Source organism: Mus musculus, chromosome 15 (assembly GCF_000001635.26).
Source record: "Mus musculus strain C57BL/6J chromosome 15, GRCm38.p6 C57BL/6J".
Classification (NCBI taxonomy): domain Eukaryota; kingdom Metazoa; phylum Chordata; class Mammalia; order Rodentia; family Muridae; genus Mus; species Mus musculus.
The window spans coordinates 96,404,951-96,425,812 of NC_000081.6; the positions used below are offsets into that span (position 1 = coordinate 96,404,951).

The 20,862-nt window shown below is 41.6% G+C and overlaps 2 protein-coding genes across 5 annotated transcripts in view; one reads left to right on the top strand and one right to left on the bottom strand.

Moving 5' to 3' along the window:
* Arid2 (AT rich interactive domain 2 (ARID, RFX-like)) overlaps window positions 1–513 on the top strand; it is a 117,942-nt gene extending 117,429 nt beyond the window's left edge. Inside the window, exon 21 of the mRNA NM_175251.4 lies at window positions 1–513. This exon is cut by the window's left edge and continues 2,998 nt beyond it. The gene's annotated coding sequence lies outside the window, so the exon portion shown is untranslated.
* A 6,234-nt stretch (window positions 514–6,747) lies between these two features.
* The window catches only part of Scaf11 (SR-related CTD-associated factor 11), a 49,291-nt gene continuing 35,176 nt past the window's right edge, over window positions 6,748–20,862 (bottom strand). For 3 of the 4 annotated variants that reach the window (XM_006521430.3, XM_011245736.2, XM_030248784.1), the window contains 9 exons: window positions 19,879–19,934; window positions 19,620–19,726; window positions 18,567–18,668; window positions 16,996–17,102; window positions 13,122–15,896; window positions 11,899–12,239; window positions 10,779–10,997; window positions 10,082–10,201; window positions 6,749–9,966 (listed from right to left, as the gene is read on the bottom strand). In XM_006521430.3, the coding sequence (XP_006521493.1) occupies window positions 9,838–9,966; window positions 10,082–10,201; window positions 10,779–10,997; window positions 11,899–12,239; window positions 13,122–15,896; window positions 16,996–17,102; window positions 18,567–18,668; window positions 19,620–19,726; window positions 19,879–19,934 (3,956 nt within the window). In that variant the 3' untranslated portion in view covers window positions 6,749–9,837. Of the gene's footprint in view, window positions 9,967–10,081; window positions 10,202–10,778; window positions 10,998–11,898; window positions 12,240–13,121; window positions 15,897–16,995; window positions 17,103–18,566; window positions 18,669–19,619; window positions 19,727–19,878; window positions 19,935–20,862 lie in introns of all 4 variants that reach the window. The other variant, NM_028148.2, reaches the window with a different exon arrangement.

The window sequence follows — 20,862 nt, forward strand, 5'->3', positions numbered from 1 at the left end:
TTTAAACTATAAAATGACAATAAAACTGATTTTTGAAATGAGTGTTTTGGATAAGTGACTTCTGTCCTGATCTTATACCATAAATAAAGTACTGAAGACGAAATATGAAGCTCTTACCCAAAGGAGTAGCTGCTTAGAAACAAGAGTGAAGCTTGAAGATCAGCCACACAGGCCACCTCACACTTTGTTCCTGTTTATCTTACGATACAGTAAGGGAAGGCACCATTTAGAGCCAGCTTGTGTTAGTTAACCACTCTCATACTGCCCAACTCTTGACTGAACTCTGGCACTCAAATACTTGGAGTGAGCTTCCTTCCAAGGCCACAGAACAGAGACCAACCGAATTACCAGCTGGTTCCATCATAGCTAGTAAACTTTATCTAGCAACAATTTCCACTCCCTGCATTGGTTTGAAAAAAAAAATGCAAAGAGACAGTATCAATGTATGTAAGTGGATTCACTAATAATACAACCACACTTTAAGTATTAAAGTGGGGTGAGATGGCTTGGTCTGAAAATGCTTCTAACACAAGAATGAAGATCTAAAGTATTGCCCAGAACCTATGCCAACAAGATGAAGATGAGGACTAACACCCAAGGGTGTGCACACACACAATTAACTATGGGTTTACAGCTACAATCAGTATTTTAAATGAACTAGGACACAACGAAAACCATACAATACAGCATTACTACTTTGCAGCAAACATTAATCGAAGCACTGCTCACATAGACCGTGACAATCCCCCAAGGCTGCACATCCCGTTTCTGCCTGAGAAACAAGTACCCTGAGGCAGTTCCTTGACAGCTTAAATATTCATCTCTAAATATGGTGCTCTGAGTTTGTAGACAGCAGTGTGACTCACCAGTCCTGCTGGAGCGGCAACAGTAATGCAGCTGAGTAGCTAGAAGCCTTTAAGTTGGTTTTGTCTATTATAAATGACCCACTGCATAGGTAACTTGGGAATGGACTTGTGTTTATTGTCTAGTAAACTACTGTCATGGAGTAGTTTATGGTAACTTACAAATCAGGGTCCAAACTGGAGTCTAGGTTGTTATGACTGCTAGTGGCAAAACAGTCCTTACCCTCCTAAAGAGACCCATTTAGTTTTAAAAAAAAAATTGTTTAAGTTCCTTTGGGAAGCTCGAAATGGCACTGTTAGGTATGGTATTCTATCTGTAGTCAGGCCTTTCATCCCAGCACCCAGGAGGCAGAGACAAGCAGATCTCTTAGTTTGAGGCCAACCTAGACTACATAGTGAGTTCCAGGACAGCCAAGACTACATCCATTCTACCTCAAAAAAAGGACTAGAAGGTCAGATGGGCGAACCTGTCACAGGATTCAATAGTAACAGAACTGTATGACTGCTTTAGCAGGCTCTCGGGGCAGCAGCCTGAGCACTCTAGGAAGAAAGGAAAGTCAAGAGGGCCAACCCAGCATGCTCTGAGGTTAACCAAGTGTTATCCATAGCCTGCTTCACATGCTAAGGCAATGCTCCTGAGTGAGGCAAGTAACAGCTGTGTGCTTTGAGATGGCTGTGAAGGCTGGCTGTGGGTGACTGTGAGGACGAGGCTGGCCTCAGAGTTTCATTCCTATTCAGATGTCAGCGGGACCTACCTCTCAGGCTCTTTGGAAAGTGAGGTGGTCACAGGTAAAATTCTCAGCAGAGGCAGTAAGCCCTCAGACAGGCAGGAAGGACATGCTAGAGCAGTGAAAGGATCTGAGTGCACTGGTGTGGTGAGGGCAAAGGCCTAGAGCCCATCACTGACAAGGTGAGGGCAGGGCAGTCATCAATGTATTGTCATTCTCAGCTACACAGAAGGTTCCAGGTCCACATGGAACACATGAGCCTATGGCTAAGGAGACAAATTTAATTTCAGAGTAAATTTAAAAAGCAATGTTGCAAACTCTTTTAGACAAACATAAAACTTTCAATTAGTATACACACCCTACTAACTGGTCTGTTTCTACAGTTGAATTGCACCAAATGTTCAAATATCGAGTGGAAAGTTTGCCATATATATATATATATATATATATATATATATATATATTTAACCATTTTTTTAAGTGTTTAGTGGGGCCAAAACCCAGATAGTTAATAAGGTTAGAATTCAAAGGATAGATGCCTGTGTCCCAACACTATCAGGTATGTCTGAGTATGTCAGACAGGCTGCTGTCCAGTGCATCTGCAGAGGACCCAAACAAGTTCCACATGGTTTTCCTCCTTGGATGCACACTGGGCTGGACCTGCTTTTAACACCCCACCCCACAGGCAGACTGAATTGATTTAGGGTTGGCTTAAGAACTGCATTCTTTAAAAAAAAAAAAAAAGTCTAAATAAATATGTACCTAGATTACAAAGTTACATTTCCATGTTTGAACAAGGGATGAGAAAACCAGAGATGACTTCACAAGCTGGAATTGTCTAAAGAAATGTCAAGACATAGCACTCAATCCTCAGAGCAACGCTGCAGAACAGCTAAGCAGCTCAGACAGAGAACACGGGCTGTGAAGATGGTTACACACTGCACTGGACCTGAGTCCAGATTTCCCACTTGCCTTCACTTAACATGATCCTAATACACACAGGACTGAGAATAAACTCCAACTGCTTAAGACTTGGGAACCACTACTTGACCATTAACTGGACTCTCAGCCTACTGAGTCACAACCATCAGCTGCCCAGTCCCCCTACCAAGTCATAGACACTCAAGGGAGGGAGCGAAAGGCCAACTCCAGTGTGGGAGTGGTCAGCGCTGCAGACCTTTGTCCCCCGACTCTCCAAGCAATAAGTAAACTTTGGAAGGGGGAAATTATATTTTGATCCTATTTTCCCCACTACATAGATGCCAAGGAAAAGCATAAAGGTATAATCAGACACTGCCCAGAAGCAGCTTCTATTTATGGTTTGGAATGAGTTTTCATGTAGTTTACACCTGTTAGTCTAAGAATGTGTGAGAGAGAAGCAGCTTGTTTCGAGGCCAGTCTGGGAAATTACAAGGTCCTGCCTCAAGGGTATTACATATTGTTTGTACTCTTTTTCCATTTAAAATTACAAAGCACTATTTTCTGCCTTTTCTACAAACATTTAAAGCAGTCCCAAAGTAGCTTAATAATCCAGTTCGTCTTGACCCCAGCCCCCAATTTCCCACTAACTAAGAAAGGGTAACATGGATGAAGAGGTTTTTTTTTTTTTTTTTTTTTTTTTTTTTTTGGTTTTTCGAGACAGGGTTTCTCTGTATAGCCCTGGCTGTCCTGGAGCTCACTCTGTAGACCAGGCTGGCCTCGAACTCAGAAATCCGCCTGCCTCTGCCTCCCGAGTGCTGGGATTAAAGGCGTGCGCCACCACGCCCGGCTGGATGAAGAGGTTTTAATGTATATCACACAAACATCCTCCCGGGACACTGTGGGCTTTCAACAACGCTGGATGAAAGGTAAGCTGACCTGTAAGACAGAACTTTGACCTAACCACTTGAATTGGGCGACTGAGAAATGGTTATGGGTGGTGGTTTCAACCCCCAACTCAGTGCTGGGAATCGAACCCGGGATGACTTCACAAATGCCAGGCAAGCCTACCACTGAGCTAACCCTCCAGCAGGCTTTGTTTGCTGCCCTCAAGAGAAAAACCCAATTCAAAGTTCCCTCCTCCACCAATCTCTGTTGAAGCCACCTTAGGCTTGGGGTTGTTGCGGTATTTTTGGTCAGAAACTCTCTGTGTTAGCTACTCCAACTCATTCCGCCTCCCTGCCTCCCGCTAACCAAAGTGTCGCCACTGCACTTGCCCTCCCTCTCTTGCTCACTCCTAGGTCTATTAACCCACAGGCGGGTGGGGGCACTGCACACACCACCTCACCTCCCATCCCCAGCTGCACACACACACTATGTATACCATCTGGCCAGCTGCTTGCTCTGTCTCCTCCCTTGTTTAATGAACACATAGAACAACCACACTAGCAGATGACTATTCCAGTGCCTAAGCTACACTACACTATCAGCAGCCAATGCATGTCAACACCATGTGTGTAGTGACTCAGGACATTACAGGAACTGGACTGTTGCAGCTGACTGGGTACAGAGGAAAACGACAGCCGCTTTGAGAGGACCGAAATCTGTTTCAATCACAAGAGGCCTACGCACAAGCTGTCAAGGCCTGTACTGTCCTTAATGTAGAGGGTTTTCCAGAGCCACTATGGAAACTGGTTCACCGGATGAAAACAAAATTATCTTGTGTTGGGCCAAACATGAGAGGGAGGTGGCGTTTTAGAATCTGGAGAAAGCAGCACAAAGGACACTGTAGTCACAAAGGAGTAAGTTTGAGAAGTTCTGCCCGTCTCTTTCCTTTGGTCCGATAGAGGGACATGTTAAGAGTACTACAAGACAGCGCACATAGCGGAGCACACTGGGAATCCATGCCAATGCTGTGATTTCAGGGCGGCAGCTTGTTAGTTTTGACTCGATATTCATATAAGCTTTAAAGAAAGTTCTCATTCTGAATGATGCGTATGTTTCTGAGAGTGGAGATGGGCTTGCCAGTTACTGACAGGTGTGAGCTTCCTGAGGTGAGCTCTGGGCTCTGAACTCAGGTCCTGTGTTTGAGCAGGTAACAGCACATATCTTAACTGTGGAGCCATTTCCCCAGTACCTCATATACATTTTCTAAGGAAATGGTAAAGCCTTTTAAAAACACAACAAACCACTGGCTTCTAGATGGAATGTTTCATCCTCCGAGAGTATTATTAAAAAGGGGGTAAAAATCCCGGATGTAGCTTGTTGGTAAAGAACGTGCCTAGCACATATGTTCAAAGCTCCGAATTAAATGCCCAACATTACCAAAGGGAAAAAGTGAAGGGGCGCCATACAGTGGTGGCGCACACCTTTAATCCCAGCACTTGGGAGGCAGAGGCAGGCAGATTTCTGAGTTTGAGGCCAGCCTGGTCTACAAAGTGAGTTCCAGGACAGCCAGGGCTATACAGAGAAACCCTGTCTCGGAAAACATCAACAATAAAAGTGAAGGGGCACAACTGACCCAGGTTCACCCTCCTCACTCACCTGCGCCACATGAGCTGCAACCTCCACACCTCATTCACTTGTTGCAGCTGCTCCTCCTGTCCTGAGATTTACACCAGTCAAGCACAGATTTAGGTGTCTAAACTCTGATCTGGCACATCATTAAGTAATCATGAAATTCGATAATGGTTCGTATTTACACAGTTCGATCTTCATATGAATACCAGAATTGGCTTTATAAGTTAAACAAGGAACACAAATGACATAGTAAAATTCAGTAAATATGCTGTTACTGTACTAGGGCAGTATCAAATTTAACATGTGAAGAATCAAATGCTGACACATAAGAGGTAGGAAGGTGTGTGGTGATGAACAACGGAATATTCATAAAGACCCGATGAAGAAGTCTTAGTCATGTTCAGTCTCAACATCAAAAGCAGAATTAGGAGCTGGAGAGATGGCTCAGCATGGCTGCTCTCAGGACTGGGGTTGGGATCTGAGCACCCAGTTCTGGGGAACATGATGTTCTCTTCTGCTCTGAGCATCAAGCATGCACACGGTGCACAAAAAGGGCAGGCTAGAAACACAAAGGGTCGGTTCAAATGAATTAAACTCCTCCGAGAATGAATTATCCAGATTTAAAATAGGAATATTCTGAAATCCAGTGCACCAGAGTAAGCAAAAATAGAAGGTAAAATCATCAACCAATCACAAAGGGAGCTCACCAGGACAGGTAAAAACCAACCAACCGCTGCACGAGGCCTGACACTGCTTACAGAGAGCACAGTGAATACGCATACTGACTGCAGGATGCATCGCTGTCCTGAGGCAGGCACGGAGCAACCCAAGAGCAGTAGTCACACCAAGAGCAGGGACGTGAAATGTGCTTTGCCACAGCCCTCATAAAACTAGTTTGACAATGGAAAGAAACACTTTCCTGGTGTGTCTCTATAGACAAAAAAACAAAAACAAAACAACAAAAAAAAAATGACCTGCAGTAAACACTAGTAATTGAAAATAGACAAATTTAGAATTTGTGAATCTTTAGCAAAAATTAATGAATAGCCAATTCTTAAAGAAACTATTCATAACAATACAAAGTAGGTATAAAAACTTATCTACAAAATGCTCTCCTATAAAGTACTTTGGGCTGTTTTCTGAGTATCTTATAACCCAGGCTGAAATCAAACTCAGCCGATCATCTTTAATCCCTAGCCATCCTTCCTCTGCCCCCACATCCTGAGATCAAAGCTCCGTGCCCTACACATGGACAAAGACATTGGTTTTTGAGACAGGGTTTCTCTGTGTAGCCCTGGCTGTCCTGGAACTCACGCTGTAGACCAGGCTGGCCTCAAACTCAGAAATCCGCCTGCCTCTGCCTCCCGAGTGCTGGGATTAAAGGCGTGCAACACCACTTTCTGGCTAGGACAAAAACATTTTTAAGTAAAACTTTGTACTCCACTAATTTATGTAATGAATATTTATACAAATAATGTTAAGCATGATGGTGTATACCTTTAATCCCAGAACTCTGGAGGCAAGGCAGAATCTCTGTGAGTTTGAGGCCTGCCTAATCTATGAAAGTGAGTTCAAAGCCAGCCAGGGCTGCATGGTGAAAACGTCTCAAAAGCAAAAAAAAACCAAAAGAACAAAGCAAAACATCAAACAAATATCCAATATTAAGGGACTGTTTTCAAAGTACATCTGTGTAACAGAATACTATACAGTCACCAGTAGTCATGCTGTCAAATTAATTTTTATTAAAATGGAATATTCTCAATACATTAATTGAAGAGAATAGGTCATAACATATAATGTGCATTGAAGCCAAGCTTGGAAGAAGTTAACTTTGGTAGAATTACAGATAATTTTTTTATTTTGCTTCCCAGTCTCTTCCATCTTTAGAAATTACTCAATGTTTTAAATTCGCTACAGTGATTATATAATTAGGAAAACTACTATTAAAATATATGTTTATAGCTAACTCTGACCTTTTTTATTGCCTAGATATTAATGTTGTCATGATGCTCATTACTTTGGTAAAAATCCAAGAAATACTTAAACACACTGGAAATGGTGTAAACTGATATAAAAGTCACCATTTCCCAGAAAACTTAATAAAATTTTAAAGACACTACTTTTTAGCAAAAAAATTTATTAGGATATATTACAGACCACAACCTGGTTTTAGAGTGTTGTTTCAGCAGACAGCACTGCAACTTATACTACCATGTCTCAAACTCAGGGCAGCCACCACGCTTGAGGCCACATGTCTGGGGGTGGGGCGTGGGCAGGGACGGTCAGCAAACACACCATGGCCATTTGAAGGAAGAGAATGGCGAAGATGTAGTGGTCATCACCAAAACAGCAACAAACAACTGCAAAGCCTCTGGAATGTTAAAATAATGAGTAAGTACTACTGGGCATTTCTACAACCTGAAACATGGGTCAACGTGACTACCAAGTTAAAGGGCCCATGGTGCCAAAGGTCAAGTTGATACTGAGTCATGATCAAGAGGAACCTGCAACTCCCAAACTGTGTTAAGTTTATATACGTGCAAAACGAATGTGGATTTCTAAGAAAAAAAATGAGAAACCAAGAATGTAAAAGCAATGGTATTTTTTAACACAAAGTATGCGTTTTCTAACTCAGTAAGAATACATTTCTAATGTATTTCTAATCCAGAGTATATTCTAATAGTAGAATATATTAGAAATGAGGATTCTGAAGCACTCGACCCGGTGCCCTACCAGATACAGAACAGAGAACTTCAGCAAGAGTGGAGCTCTGCCAGAGCACGGGGCCTTAACAGTTCACACAACGCCTACTTTCCCCTAAACTTTAAAACTTGCTTTGCAAGAGCTAAACAGTATAAAACACAACTTAAACTGCCATTTACTCCCAGGGGTCAGTAGAACAATGCAGGCAGAGCACTGCTGCAGAAGAAGAGGACAGACAGCATCTGACACACAAATGTCAAAGCAGGACCAGAAGTGTGCACCACTGAACCTGAACTGAAAGGAACAAGGTGAGCCGCGGATGTATACAACTGTCTTCCACACATCTGCCATCATAAGTTCACACAGACTTTAATTAAAAATGTAAAATATTGCATCATAAATGACAGAAATGTAGAAAAGAAGATCAAAAACTTTTTGGAAATGCTTAAGGACTATAAGCATAACCTAACAAAGCCTATTATTTACCTAGTGCAATCACTATGGGTTAAAAATCACAAAATTCGCCTTCCTTTCAAAGCTGGCTGGAATGCATTATGCAGAACTGAGAACGAGGTTGCCTGCACTCTAGAAAGTACAGTCTCACAGAGACCACTGTGCTTGTCAGTGAATGGGTAGGCCTCACTGAGTGTTTATCCTGCTCTATCCCCGTATTATGGGAACATCTTCTCAGCTATTTGATACCAACGGGAAAACTGTAACTGCAGTCCAAGTTTATCAGTCTCCTTTCTAGATGTCAATGAAAGCAGCAGTGTCACAAGCACTGGGAACCCACTCTGCATCAACATCAACATATTAACATCTTGGTGCTTTAAAAACAACAGCAACAACAAACTCTAGTCCCTGATACCTATGCAAAAATAGCATTATTTAATTTTCCTTCCTTCTGTCAGACATAGTTATTGTATCTAGAATTATGCAGCAGAGCTACCAATCAACAAATTAACACTTTATTCACTGTAACCATTAGGGAACTTCTTTATTTATTATTATAAATAAGTACACTGTAGCTGACTTCAGACGCACCAGAAGAGGGCGTCAGATCTCATTACGGTTGGGTGTGAGCCACCATGTGGTTGCTGGGATTTGAACTGAGTACCTTTGGAAGCGCAGTTAGTGCTCTTACCTGGCGAGCCATCTCGCCAGCCCCATTAGGGAACTTCTGAAGTGTGAGAAGAATTTCACTGACACCATGACAGAAGAAAAGCAACCCGGAGCTGCCAAAGCAGGTCATGTAATCTATGCTAGTCCCCCAGAAAGGAAGGTCACCACCAAGTAGCATGTTTCCAGTTGGCACAAATAATTTACTACCACTGATAAATAGAAGGTATAATGAAAGAACATAGTTTTGGTTTTTTTCCCCCAAGTTAGTCTTCTAAATTCAACAAAGCCTTGAAATGGCAAAGTTGTAATGTAGCAAATTAAACCACTAATTTATTTTTTCCTAGGTTAGGAGAGAAGACAACAAAAGCAACACACAGTGTGACCTTTACCTGGTGACAAAGAGGTGAGGAGCACCGGCAGGTTTGAGGCTAATTTTTACTCATGATGACTTGCTTTCCATCTAAGCCATTTACTCAGATGTGTGCTTCACAAATACGCATTTGGGACCTGCACTTGGCATGTTCTATTAATATCAGATATATCTAATAGCAGTACACTGTTTAAGTTTCTATAGTTAGAGGGGCAAGGTCCTAAAGACCATACTTTTTCAGCCTGACAGAATAAACTATTGTACATAGATAGAGACAGACACGTCTTCCACAGCCAGCACCCGTACAGGTTTCTGGCTTATGCAGTCCGCTGTCCTCCATCATTCAGCATCCACGTGAGAGCACACTCCTGATAAACACGCACATCCCATTACACCCTTGGTTTTCCCTGGAATTTGTTTTATTGGAGTTTAGGGTTAGATATAGAAGTTGCAGTGCACAGCTATATTTTGAACAAAACATATCCTACAATAAAAAAAATAATTTTATCAAAACCAGATTTCCATCACAGTTGTGTGTGATTCAGTAAGGGCGCACGCTGCAGTGCAGTCTCCAAACATCTCCACAGTGTCCTGGGCAGTGCTCCCGGTCAGCCTAGGTTTTTTCTGTAGACCCCGGTTCTTCCAGAGCTTTCTTCCGCGAGTATCTGTACTTGTCTACGTACGCCTTAACCAGATTGGCCACTTTGGTAGAGTTTACTTCTCCACTCTTACTATGACAAACCTAGAAAACAAGGGGGGTGGGGGTCATGCTCAATGCCAAAAAGATGGCACTATGAAAACCCAACAGACAAGCCGCTTGTTCCCATGTACAGCACTCACGCTGTAGCCGCACTTACTTTGTCCACTGCCTTCCGCACGATCTCTTTGTACTCTTCCTTAGTGATGTCTTTATTCTGATAAAACGGCTTAATAGCCAGTTTCACCTCCTGTGCTGCTTTCTCTTGAATTTGCAATTTCTGATAAGAAAAAAAAGTGTAATTAATCTGTCAGTCTAACACTCTCAAATGCTTTCTAGAAATTTATGAAATTGAAAACAATGCACTTAGACATTGTAAGCAACTTTTCAAATGACATAAACAAGATGCACACACATATCAAACATTTCTTTTTTAAAGGGGCTGCTTGCTCCCTCTGCTCTCGCTCTCTGTTTTTTTTTTTTTAAAGATTTATTTATTATTATACATAAGTACACTGTAGCTGACTTCAGACACACCAGAAGAGGGCGTCAGATCTCATTACAGATGGTCCTGAGCCACCATGTGGTTGCTGGGATTTTAACTCAGGACCTTTGGAAGAGCAGTCAGTGCTCTTACCTGATGAACCAACTCAACAGGCCCCATATCAAACATTTCTAAAAATGATTAAGCAATATTAGCAGTAACTCACCAAGCATCAATACCATTTAGACAAAATCCAACTTTGAATTTCAAACTCCCAATAACCAATCCCCTCCACCTGTCATAAACCCCACGCTGTTACTGTCCATCTTTACTGTGTACAGAATTGTGTGGTTGCTGTCAACCTGGAACTTGCCTTGTCTGTCCTCGAGCTATCTGCGCTGGCTTCCACTCTAACACTTACTTTGCTTTCTGCCAATTTTACAGCAGCGTTAGAGGCTTGGACGTGACTTGATGACGAAGTATTACCAGAACTTGGTCCCTGAACTGATCCCGTGTTTGCTGGGGCTGCTGATGGAGCAGGCAACACTTGTGTATTCATGTTATTACTTACATGAGAAGCACTTGAAAGGCCCTGTTTTAAAGAGTTAAATATCTGTCAATAGAGTATACTATACTCAAAAGAAATATTTATGTCATGTATCAGCAATGACAGAAAAAGTGATTCAACCTTATTCTTAAGAGAAGTACTCATTTTAGGAAGCATACATAAAGAGACAGGTGAAGAAAATCGAATGTATGCTTAAATACAGCCTTTATTTCAATGTCAAATGTCTTTTAAATTACGTAGCTGGAGACAGCAAAATGGCTCGGAGTAAAAGTGCTTGCCACACAAGCCTGAGGACCTGAGTTCGATCCCTGGGAGCCACATGATAGGGAGCAAATCGGCTCCTTAAAGTTATCCTCTGACATCCACACACCCACAGGGTGTTATGCATCATGTCTACACACACTCACACACTCACACACTCACACACTCACACACACACACACACACACAAAGCAATGAAATCAATAGAAAAACATGATCAGTATCAATAAATTACAAGCACCAAAAATGTTTGCCAAATATCTGCATTTCTGTCAGACAGTAATGGATAAAATCTTTATCCAAAGTTTACCCAAGCAAGAGTCCCACGAGTATTCACTAATTCCAAATCGCCTTGCTCCCAAAAGCCTTTAAGATTGTAAGAAAATTTTAACGTGAACTCAAACTTGATAACTAATTCACTAATTTGATCCAGCCAAACAACAGAGATGTATTTGGCTATAAATAATGGCAAGCACACAGCATGTATGGTCCTGGCCAATTTCCTGGGGCTGGAAATGGGGATTAGCAGGATAATGAGTAATTTACCAAATATCTAACCAAATATACCACCGTTTCTACATGCAAGGAAACCCTTTGTTAAAATGCATGTCCCCAGCTACTCTGTTTTTAAGGACTGTTGATTTAACTCAAGCTGAAAACCCACCTGCACTTGTTTCCCATCTGGTTGTGAGGCGACGTAGCTGACCTGCTGGGATGGTGGCGGAGGGGGTGGTGGCGGCGGTCCCTGAGGTATACTTGCAGGGGCAGCTACCTGCATGAGAGGAACTCCTGTGTGGAGATGCAGGGGCATCGGAGGGTGCATGGTGAAAGGGTTCCGCTGCATATTCATCATCGGGGCGGGCAGCCCCACTGGGTATGGGAAGACGCCCACAGGCGGGTGCGGGGCGTTCACTGGAGGCTGCATCACACTCATGTGTGGCTGCATCATGTTCACAGGCAGCTGAGAACCATCGACTTGGTTTGTTTGGTCTTTTAAGTTAGAATCTGTCAAATGAGAAAAGGCTTTGTAACAACAAAAACATGTTATACTTATCATAAACACAGAATCAAATAGCAATAGGTTCAGGACAATACCAAAAGCTACTTATTTAATATTGTCGTTTTAAATATGCAATCAATTTTAACAACACTAACATTCTCTAAGTTACTAATGCCAGGTTACATAGCATCCATCAACATCAGCAAAGAAAGCTAAGAGGAGGCTCACACTTCTTGACCCCAGCACTCAGGTGACCTCTTTGAGGCCACCCTGTTCTGCTTAGAAAATTATTGCAAGGGCTATATAGCTATCTTCAAAAACAGAAGAAAAGAAAAAATTAAAAATTACTAATTCAAAAGACTAGTTTCAAAAAAAAAAATCACATAAATTACAAAAGTTATACCGAGTATTTAACAGCTTTTTCTTTTGTTTTAGAAACAAATGAAATACTAGTTAAATTATGTATAATAACATCCCAAATTCCTCTAATGTACAAAACAGCACATAAAATATTTAAGCCTTTGGTGAAATTTGGTGCTTAAAAAAAAAAAAAAGATATTCATATAGCCAGGTACGTACGGTGGTGTCCTCAGGAAGCAGAGGTACGTGAGTCTGTGAATTTAAGACTGCCTGGTGTCTTACAGCCAGTTCCAGGCTAGCCAAGGCTACACCATGAAACGTGCCCCCTAGCCCCCGTGTGTATATACACATCTATTTAAGTAAAATAAATGTTGATTTATTACGTAGTTAGTGTTACAAACACTGGAATCTGGTTTAGTGATATAATTTTAGTAACTATTGAGTTAAAGACCCCTTCAATGCAAGCTGTTATCATCATAGCATCGGTTTTCTCAAGTTAAACTTTAAGAACAAGCCAAGACCGTTACCCTGCTCAGGTGTCTCCTCCTCCTGTCTCATCCACCCAGACTGCGGGCCTGAAGAGTTCCTGCCGCGCCGCGAGTAATAGCTCTGCACATCTGCGGGCAGAGTCTTTCTTACTGCCCAGCTAGATGCAGACGTCCACCCTGATCTGTCTGCCGCTGTGCCAAAGGACAGCTCCTGCTCACTTTTGCGCTTAGAGGGCTGCTGCTCCGCAGACTTGAAAGAGTCGCTCCCTGAGAGGGGTGTACGGCTTTGCCACCTGTTCTCGCTCTGGTCATTACAGGCAAAATTACCTCTGTAAGCACCTTTCCCACGGCCGCCTCGACCACGGCTGGACATCCAGCCTGGGCCAAAGTTTTTAGTCCAAGAATTCCCTGAATTTTCATTTCTGTTTTCTTCCCAGTGGGAATCTTTTAACTTTTCTGGATTTCTGGTCCTTGGATCTGGCCCAGAGTTTATTTTCTCTGTTACCCAACTGGGACAGTCACTTCTATGCTTATCTGTGGAACTTGGATCATTACTATCTGCAGTGATGTCATTCTTTTCATTTCTTGTATTTTCATTTTGTTTCTCTGAATCATTCCTCCGGTACCGGTCATTTCCTCTGGGACACCTCCAACCATCATTTGTCCATCTTTCCTTCCACCGAGGAGAGTAATTATCTCTCTCATTTCTACCAAACGATGAACTCTTACTTTTTGTTCTTAATCTTGATGGCGATCGAGAGCGGGATCTGGACCGGGACCATCTTCTAGCTCTCCTCTCTCTGTCTCGCTCTCTCCTCTGAGCTTCTCTATCGCTTTCTCTCTCTCTGCTCCGGGACCTCGACTTTTCTCTTGAGGAAGAATCTTTCACTCGGGACTGAGACCTCTGGTTCTCTCTAGAAGTATCTCTTCTTGGGGACCCTGACTCAGATCTTTTAGCTTCCCTAGCATTCTCTCTCTTTGGAGAGCGAGACTGCCTCCTTTCTCTTGCTACATCTTTTTTCGGTGAGAGAGAACGCGATTTCCTCCGTCCTCTGGCAGACTCTCTCTTGGGTGACGGTGACTGAGAACTCTGACTTTCTACTACAGTCTCTCTTTTTGGAGATGGAGACTGAGCGCGCCTCTTTTCTTGTGCAGCATCTTTATTAGGAGACCACGTTGTAGATGGAGAATGGAATCTAGATCTTCGAGTACGAGGCTTTGGGGCTTTATCCACTAAGCTTTCAGCTGGTTGTGCTACAGTTTCAACCTTCTCAACTGCAGGATCAGAAGACAGCTTGTCCTCAGAACTGTGTGGCACAGAATTTTCACTCAATTGTTTAGAGTCAGTATTTGCGGATGACTCTACTTCAGACTCATTCTGGTCACTACAGAAGGAATCGCACTCCATAGGTACTGATTCATTATTATCTTCACTGAAATGTTTCTCACTCTGGTCAACCTCTTTGTGAGGTAACTCTGCATGGATGGGATGTTCAACCAGAGACTCTGTCGTTTCTTCTAGGAATTTATCTGATTGGGAGTTGTCAAGATTATGTTTTAATAAGTTATCTTCACAATCTTGAACAGCATCAGAATTTTCATTTTCTAAAGTACCACACACTGGAATTATTTCTGTATTTTCTGTTTGAATATGCTCACACGCTGGAATTATTTCTGTATTTTCTGTTTGAATATGTTCACATGCTGGAATTATTTCTGTATTTTCTGTTTGAATATGCTCAGGCAACTCAGAGTCTGAGCTGGGAACACAGTGTCTGTCCAGTCCCTGTGCAGTTTCACCCTCACAAGATTCCATTTTGGGGCTCTCTACAAATGCTTCTATGTTTACTGCAGAATCGTTCAAGTCAGTACTTTCTACAGTGAGACTCTCCCCTGTTCTTTCATCGTTCAAGTCAGTACTTTCTACAGTGAGACTCTCCTCTGCTCTTTCATCGCTAACCACTGGTGTGGTGTTATCGGATACTTCACCCAGGGGACTGGACACAGGTTGGTGTTCGATGTCGGAAGGTGGACATGTAGGAGACCCTTCAGGAGGACTCTCCGTACACACAAGTGCCTGGACCTCTGACTCCGAGCTTCCAGACAGCTGCTCTTGGTGTTCTGCTGAATCCCTTCCTCTTAGAGAAGTATCTGGCGAAATATCATGGTCTGCACAGAACTCCTTGGCCTCTATCCCTGTATCTTCTCCAACAAGCCCAGGAGGGTCCTGAGTGCAAGATTCAGAATTTAAACTTTCTGTTTGCTCCTCAATCTCATGATTGTTGGCTTGTTCATTTTCTTCTGTTTGTTCACTGCAACTTTCAAGATGCAGATGATTCTCTTCATCGGTTTGAACAGAGCAAATGCTACTGCTTTCTACACACGATTGTTGCTCTTTCTCCAACACGGGTGGAGTGTCAGAGTCCACAGTTTCTTCCTCTACTGAATCGCTAGATGATTTTTCAGCGGGAGGTACAGATCTCCTAAGTTTCTTTTTCAATAAAGGTGGTTTTCTTCCTCTCCTTACAGACTTCCGTTTTGGAGCCTGTCTTGTTTGCTTTTCTGATTCAGCTGGAGGGGAAATACTTACAGAGGAATTACTATTCCCTGGGGCATCACACTCAGAATAGTTTGACACTGGGGACTTCTGGGACTGACTGACTGTCTCGGCTCGAGTGTTTCGCGTGGACCTCCTTGTAGGAGCAGTTGCTGCAGGTTTTCGTCTCGATCCTCTGGTGTTTGATGTGCCTGAAGTTTGCTTTTTTTCTCCTCCTCCTTGGGTATGTGCTAATGCATATCCCTTATGAGAAGTACCTGACAATGAAGAAAAATAAAAGGTGTTAACATAGAATTTGACTATAGTTAGTTTCAGAATAATAAGTAACTAAAATACAGTAAAACAGTATACTTGTGACTCAAACTGTTAAGTGCATCTCTAACAAATGAGTAATAGCTTTAATCAATATCTCGGGGGAAAGAGATTGTGACTCTCTCTTGTAGCCCAGGTTAGCCCTATATTCATTATGTAGTCAAGGATGACTCTGGAGCTCCTGGACCCTCTTACCTGCAACCTCCCAAGCATGGGACGACCATGGGCATGAGCCACATCACGTCCAGCTGGCCATCAGTATCTCTCTAATGGTACTGACAGAGGGCACACAAAGGGATTTCCTTAGGTACAAACTGTTTATGAACTCTCATTTTCTAGGCAAAGGAAACAGGAAATGCTACCCATGTATGAGTATAAAGACTACTTGTCTATATTGAAACAACAGATGTTATTCCTAAAGAGCTACGATTTAGACATTGGAACTCTAAACAAAAAAGACATCTAGTCAGTTTCTCTAAGTTTTAAAAATGTAAAACAGATTTTCTAGTTAGAAAATTAAAGTAGTTCATGAAGCTATATATATTTGCCATGTACGTGATGTTTGAAAGAACATGCTGTGAAATGATAAAATCTAGTTAACATACACACCATCCCACAGTTATCTGTGTATGTATAATGTGGACATTTCACACTCACTCAGCATTTTCCAAGATGATAACTATCCCTTACCCTCATCCATACTCAAGCACAGCCCACTGCACTTCATGGTAACTACCATGGTAATCTCAATTCCACCTGAGTGTAATTAGGTTTATCGTCATTTCATGCCTTGACTCTATCACTCAGCATAACACCATCCAGGTTCATCCATTTCAACGGATGGGATTCCCTCCTTTTAAATGGCCATATAATAAGCCACTGTGTACTCTAGTTGTCATGATTTTAAAGTTGCACACTGCCCAAATCGTACATAAATATCCAAAAATCACTGTCATTTATTCTAAATCATCAACACTCACATGTGTGTGAAGGCAAATGGAGCTAGTAATTATTGTAACAAAAAGTAAATTCACAAACTTTTACCAAAATGCTCTAGCGACGTGGTACTTGCTGGGAAAACCGTCCTTGGCAAGCCTGAGGAAGCCAGAGAGAGGAAGGCTGTCTCTACACTCCAGGGTACGGAGCCAACTCTGAAAAGTTAAGCAAAGATTTCTTTAGTTATGTGCTCTAAAAACTTGAGCTAGGAATTAAAAACTACTACAGTCTACAAATTAGATTAGTAACATTAAAATACATTTAAATAACATTAAAATAATTATACTTTTTTGGCCCATTAACTAAACATGCAAAGCCAAAGTTATTGATTACCAAACCTGGCCACAAAATGTTTGCAAAGAAAACAAAACAAAAACAAACTTTAAAGGCATATCTTTGTGTTAAAATGAAAGCAAACGTTTCTCTCTTAAATAATGGAATGTTTTACACAGATTCCCGGGGCGGGAAGAGTGATAGCAGGGGGTGTGGGGTGAGGAATGGTGGCTTAAAGGTTCAGAGCACTTGCTACTCCTTCAGTCCCAGTGAGCTGTGTGGCTCACGCACTGAGGCTAACTCCAGATCCAGGGGACTGATGCCCTCCCCAGGCCTCCAAATGCAGTCACGCAAATGTGCATGCACTCACACTTGGACACACACACACTTAGACATAGTTATATAGCTTCGGAAAAAAAACCAAAATAATTCAGTCTTTAAAAAAAGATCTTAACTTTTATTCTTTTTTGCTACTATGAAAAACACCAACTTTCAGGTACAGCTGATGTAAAATATAAGTTCATTTAAGTATACAATTTGATGATGCTTAAACAATACACACGCAGAGAACATTTTCATTTCTCAATAAGCACCTCTCACTCACTCTCTGAACCTGTCTCCCTCTATTAAGCCAACACCTAAAGGAATCTCACACTGCGTTACACTGCACAAGTCCTTAAACTCAGTTCTGAGGAATGGTGTGGAGCAGGGAAGGTCCCCAGGTTGTCTGCATTCAAGTCCAACCTACTTCCCAAGCATTTTCTAAATAAATTTAGTTAAGTCTCCTAACAGATGACCACTTCAGTCAGTATCAGATGAGATTCTAGAAGAAATAAGACTTGAAAAAGAATATTTAACTTGTATAAGTACAAAAACAAAAACAGGCAACTGCAAAAAATGGTTGGAAGTGTAAGTATGTGTAAATTAGAATTCCTTTGTATTTATGTTCCACCATCTCTAAAGCGTGACCGCAGGACACGCAGCATCCGTCCCAGTGACAGATCAAGTCTGTGTTCTGAGGAAGAAGATTAAGCTCAGGAATTGCCATGCGTGCCTGCAGCAGCCTAACGCAGTAGTGCCGGTCTGCACTGCACCAGCCTGGGGACTACAGGAAGGAAGTCCTGAAGGCAGGGGCAGAGCAAGCGCACGACCAAATCATTATTACAATGAAATTCTGAAAACAGAAATGCAGAAAAAACGCTTCAGCAGGAATCTTTATTAGGCATTTATAACACCAAGCTTAATTTATTCAGAATCTCCTTAAGAAGTATAGATGGAGCCTATAGTTAAGAATTTTGTGATATTTTTGTGTTTATTAGATATAAGTTTTAGTGAACAAATTTTACCTTCCATTTCCAGGTAATGTATTAGGAAACCATGACAACTCCAGTTCCTGTCGTTTTTGTCTAATCAATGCACTGATCTCATTGACTTCTATAGATTCTGTACTAAAAGGAAAAAAAAAGTAAAGTTTCATTAGAATTCTCAGAAAGTTTGGAGAAAGCCCGAGTTATGGCGTGAATAGTGCTAGTTTCCACAAGCATCCCAGGGAAACACTTTCTAAGTAAGCACACCCTGCCCTAAGAACTTTTACAAAACAAAACTGAATTTAAATGCATACTACAAAGAATTGCTTAGAATTCTGAATGAACATCTGCAGGATGTTGTTCGCCTTTGAGAGACCTAGATACAGAGGCTAGGTTGGTCTCAAAATTCCATCATGTACTAGTTCTGATGAGGACTGACAGAAAGCCATGAACGCTGGGCAGAGTGGGCACTTGATCCAAGAGTTCTTAAGACAACCTTCAATTCAGACATTAACTCCAACTGGTGTGAGAAATTCTTACTCAGGACAATCATGCTCTACTTTAGTCCAAAAGAAGAAAATAAAAATGGGTGGCATTATCTTGACCCAAAATAGATTTACTTCAGCTTTTCATGAAGGGAATCAGATGTAATTGTTTCTTGAGTACTCAGACAAGCTCTAAAAATATCACAATTCTACTTTGTTGACTCAATTAAGTATGTGTGATTTTAAAACATCAGTATTTTAATCACACAAATATATACCCAATATCTACCTGCTGATCACTATGTATCCAGAGTACAGGATCAGCTCTGACACAGTTGATTTAATAGGTGGCACACTTATGATTTCACACTTATGTTTCCCCAGCATATATCAAAATTATGCTCAACAACCTACTTAAGCAAACATTGTAGAACACCGAATAACTCACAAAAGTTCCCTCTTTGCTAGTACTAGTTTGTTTTCTAAGGAACAATAGCAAAATGAGTTCTCTCACTTTTATTGAGCCCAGTTTAAATCTCTACCAAAAGTCAATTATGACTAAAACACAATGTGTAACAACTACAAAGCAAGGACAGTGAGCACTAACCAGGAAGCTCTATGGGTGCGAGGTCCCCAGCTGTGGCTGCCACATGAAAACACACTGGACATCTCATTTCTAATACACGAATCTGTACACTGATTTGATCTTTGAACCTAAAAATATAAAAAGTTGTTAATGAAACCAGAAAACGAAAATATTTAAAAGGAATTGTATGCACCTTAAGCACTAAATCACTAAATAACAAAATCACTAAATCACTAAATAACTAATAATAAGAAAAAAGTTTTCCTTTATTTCAACAAACCTTATTTGTCTTTACTGTAGCATTTTTCTTTCCATCCATTTTGTTTGAAATGTTTCCTATAAAACAAGCAAACAGAGAAACCAGAACCTGGTTATTTGTCTCAAGAAGCCTGTACACCTTTGACATTGATGAAGAATGTCAAAATGTCAAAGTGTCTAGAAGTGTTGCATCTCTAATAACATCTGCATTAAAAACTTTGCAATTGTTAGCTGCATCTTATTTGACCACAGGCAAAGGGAAATGCATACAGTCACAGTGAACAGAACCCGTACACTCACAGCATTATGGGTATGACTCTAAGCAACGCTTTTATCACCTTAAGCAAAATATGTGACATATAAGTCTTTAAGCTTTGAGTGCAATTAATTATATATAGGGATTCTTATCTACCTAACACTTAACATAGTTACAAACTCATTTCAAATGGGAGCTTTTTAAGGGAAAGTGAGGTTTGGGGCCAGGTTAGTCAGGTCACCTTCAGAAACTAAGCCTTCAGAGCAAGCACCTCAGTCCTCAAACCCTAATGACCACGAGGTGCTGCCTGGCACTGTTTCTGCCGCAGGAACGCTGCTGTCCTCTTGCTTATTGCCTCTCTTCCCTTCTTTTTCTTTTTTTCTTTCTTGGTTTTTTGAGACAGGGTTTCTCTGTGTAGCCCTGGCTGTCCTGGAACTCACTCTGTAGACCAGGCTGGCCTGGAACTCAGAAATCCTCCTGCCTCTGCCTCCCAAGTGCTAGGATGAAAGGCGTGCGCCTTCTTTTTCTTTTTGGTTAGTTTCATCACGAAATATTTCTGTGTAATTTCAAATTTGGTAATGTAAAGCATGTCTTTCTCTTTGTTTAAAGATTTGTTTTATTATTTTTTAAATGCATATGGGTGGGGTGTCTGTGAGTGCTGTGCCCAATGTCCAGAGGCATCAGACTCTCCATAGCTGGAACTGTGCAGGCATCGAGCTGAATGCAGGGAAATACACCTGAGTCCTCGGC